This window comes from Tasmannia lanceolata, unplaced genomic scaffold (genome assembly GCF_043159265.1).
Source record: "Tasmannia lanceolata isolate RefF3 unplaced genomic scaffold, GAP_Taslan_0.1 ptg000020l, whole genome shotgun sequence".
Lineage (NCBI taxonomy): Eukaryota > Viridiplantae > Streptophyta > Magnoliopsida > Canellales > Winteraceae > Tasmannia > Tasmannia lanceolata.
The window spans coordinates 28,447,051-28,450,852 of NW_027518697.1; the positions used below are offsets into that span (position 1 = coordinate 28,447,051).

Genomic DNA, 3,802 nt, shown 5'->3' on the forward strand with positions numbered 1-3,802 from the left:
ACTGGCCGCAAGACGACAAAAATCAGTCCGGCAAAATCCGAACTGGATATAACGCGTTTCAACAAAACGACAAAAACCAGTCCGGTCCGAACCGGACTGGCCGCAAGACGACAAAAATCAGTCCGGCAAAATCCGAACTGGATATAACGCGTTTCAACAAAACGACAAAAACCAGTCCGGTCCGAACCGGAATGGCCGCAAGACGACAAAAATCAGTCCGGTCCGAACCGGACTCAACTTCCAGCCGGACTCTGGACTGGATCTCCAGACTCCACTTCCAGCCGGACTCCGGACTGGATCTCCGGACTCCACTTCCAGCCGGACTCCGGACTGGATCTCCGGACTCAACTTCCAGTCGGACTCCGGACTGGATCACCGGACTCAACTTCCAGCCGGACTCCGGACTGGATCTCCGGACTCCACTTCCAACCGGACTCCGGACTGGATCTCCGGACTGGATCTTCCAGCCGGACTCCGGACTGGATCTCCGGACTCCACTTCCAGCCGGACTCCGGACTGGATCTCCGGACTCCACTTCCAGCCGGACTCCGGACTGGATGTCCGGACTGGATCTCCAGACTCAACTTCCAGCCGGACTCCGGACTGGATCTCCGGACTCCACTTCCAGCCGGACTCCGGACTGGATCTTCGGACTCCACTTCCAGCCGGACTCCGGGCTGGATCTCCGGACTCCACTTCCAGCCGGACTCCGGACTGGATCTCCGGACTCAACTTCCAGCCAGACTCCGGACTGGATCTCTGAACTTAGTTTTCTGACTCATTCCCAGACAATGCCTACCCGTTAAGAGAATCGATTGATCACACTTTCCCAAGTCTCTCAATGACTTGGGAAACTGGGGGGCAACTGATGGGGTGTGAAAACACCAGCCTCTCACAGGCCGCTAGGTGAGCTGCAGCCTCTCACAGGCCGCCACCTGTCCTGGACACCTGTCCAGGACACCTCACCAGATTTTCCTATAAATACAGGATCAAAGCTCAGACCAATGGGTAATGAAAAATCCCTTCTCTCCCTAAAAACTCTTAGACATCTCCCCTTCACTCCTGCTCATACTCACTTGAGTGTCGAAGGGCCTGTCCGGAGTAAAACCCGGTCTGGTCTTCTGACCTCGCTTGCCTTGTGCAGGATTCAACCCTCATAGCAGGACTCGTTCTCGACCACCTCACTTCTCGTTCACTCCGGTCTCTCAGGACTCGGCTCCCCTAGTCATCCAGCTCAGCTCTCACGTCATTGCTGTACCTGTTACCGATTTTAGGTCTAACACACATGAACATAATAAACAACATTTAAGGTCCTAATCTTAGATTTTTGACTTAATGAAAGAAAAATTTTAGAATCCAATATCAGCCAAGATCAAGAATCACATGCTTTAAAGAAAAACAGAGTATAAAGCTAACCTTGAATAGTATCCTCCTTCGTTCTTCTAAGGATGATGAAAATTAGGGCTTTCACTAAATCCAAATCTCAATTATCCAGATCCAAACCAAATGATCAGAATTAAGATGAATATGAACAGGTATAATAGAGTGTCTTCTCGGATCCAAGGTTCAAGAAGTGAATAAGCTAGGGTTTACAAAGAAAAACCAGCAAAAGAAGGAAAAGAAGATGTAAAGCTCATAGATCTAACAGATCTTTGGTGAAATACGGCAGCAGAGAACAAGGCCGGACTTTGACAGGAACTTGACTGGAATTTGGGCTGGAGAAAGGGAAGAGACGAAGTTTGGGTTTTGAAGATTTTTTACAACAAAGCTCTGCAAGGGTTTCTCGGCAAAAAATGAAAAAGAACTCCCCAATTAGAAAGTTAATCGGCTATTTATAGACGACTTTGTAATTTTTTACACCCTACTAATTAACTGGACAACCCTCCCGTTTAGTATATTTCTACTTCATTTTTCATTAGATAGGGTGGTCCAATGAAAATATTTTAATGAAAAATAAAGGACCAATTTGCACCCCTTTAAGTTACCCAGGGACAACCCTCCTGCAACAATACACACTAACTGGACTACCCCTAAACTGGATAAACTACCGCCCTTCTACTACACTATGTTTACACTAGGCTACCTACCTTGCTCGTTTGCTAAGCAAACCTCGACAGATTTCAACAAAATTTTAAAGGGACCTTCCTGGGATCCTAAATTACCCTAGGGTACAATTTGGGACTCTAGTTCACCTATTTGAAGGGTTTTTGCTCAAATCAAACTATTAGGGGTTCAGTCAAAATGAATAATGAATTATTTTTAGGGGTTTTTGTCTACAATATCGCTTTTTCCACCATACACCTGTTCCTTGTCTTTTTCCCTTTTTTATAGTCTCACAATTAACACATAAAATAATAATGAATAATGAATTATTTTTCAAAAAGTAACAGAGCTTGCACCATACGAATATCCAAATCATCAATTTGATGGGCCGTACAATAATTTCCACAGGATGAGGAACTTCATATTATGAAAACCTCTATATATGGGAGGGTTGGGTTCATTCATCGTAAGGAAACGTTTTTTTGGGGAACAAACTATTTACATTGTGGTCCATCAAATGGACGGTTTGGATCATCTTATAATTTATGAAAAACATTGGATTATACAGTGTTACACTAAAAAAAATCTCAAATCAACGGATGTTTGTTCTGCTTGGGTCTCCAAGGAACCTCTGTTACATTTCTAGCAGCTATAGATTGTTTTTGGGCCCATTGCCTATATAGCAACGCCTAATAAATGGTTTCGAGAGTTGAATAACTGGCAAATTCCGTATTATTTCATTGTAAGAAGTGGGGTCTTCACAAAGTGCAATACATCGATGCACCTGGCTCACTCGGCTTCCCATCCCCTCGTGTTGCTCTTTTAATTTAGGCTAGCCAGAGAGAAAAAAACATTCCCAATTCAAACACATATTACCACTCATTTCAGCATTTTGTCAAACACCTACCTAGCATCGATGTGCCCCACGAAGCGATATGTGCTCAGACTCTTCATCTCACTAAAATACATCACGGCCAACGTGATAGACCGAAACAATGGACGCGTTCTGGTATCGGCTTCTTCGGTAGAACACGCGCTGAAGGACGCACTCGAGTGTGGGCGCTCCTGCAATGCCAAGGCAGCCGCGGCCGTGGGCGAAGTGCTGGCCATGCGCCTCAAAGTGGAAGGACTTGCAGAAGGAAGAGCCATACATGCAAATGTAGAGAAAGAGATTGAGAAGAAGGGACTCAAGAATCGCACTAAGGTTTGGGCCATTGTTAATGCTCTTAAATCCAATGGGGTTAATCTCGTTATTGACGATTCCGAAACTCGCTGAGTGACGTGAATTTTAGTACAAACAGACAATTTCTATGGGCTAACTGGTTTACTCTTTGATATTTGTCACAATTTGTTTTCCTGTTATAAATTAGTTCGTTTACACCTTATCTATGCACGCAACAGGCTCGAAGAAATGCCATTGAGATTTTCAAAGCTATCTTTACCATTTGCAAGTAGAGAATAATGTTTCTTAGCTAGAGCTCAGATAGCTTACCATGTAAATGTAGAGAAAGAGATTGAGAAGAAGGGACTCGAGAATCGCACTAAGGTTTGGGCCATTGTTAATGCTCTTAAATCCCATGGGGTTAATCTCGTTATGGACGATTCCGAAACTCGCTAAGTGAGCTGAATTTTAGTACAAACAGACAATTTCTATGGGCTAACAAGTTACTGTTTGATATTTGTCACAATTTGTTTTCCTATTACAAATAAGTTCGTTTACACCTTATCTATGCACACAACATGCTCGAAGAAATGCCGT

General features: G+C 44.2%; 1 protein-coding gene across 1 annotated transcript; it reads left to right on the top strand.

Annotated features, from left to right (window-relative positions):
* The first annotated feature begins 2,523 nt into the window (after positions 1–2,523).
* On the top strand, positions 2,524–3,474 carry LOC143854535 (Ribosomal L18p/L5e family protein). The gene has a single exon (XM_077364553.1). It carries the CDS (start codon positions 2,960–2,962, stop codon positions 3,317–3,319), a length of 360 nt encoding a protein of 119 aa, XP_077220668.1. The 5' UTR covers positions 2,524–2,959; the 3' UTR covers positions 3,320–3,474.
* Positions 3,475–3,802: the final 328 nt, after the last annotated feature.

Bases quoted from the DNA above. Each gene is read 5' to 3' on its own strand.
- LOC143854535 (XM_077364553.1), top strand. From the start codon at position 2,960: ATGTGCCCCACGAAGCGATATGTGCTCAGACTCTTCATCTCACTAAAA.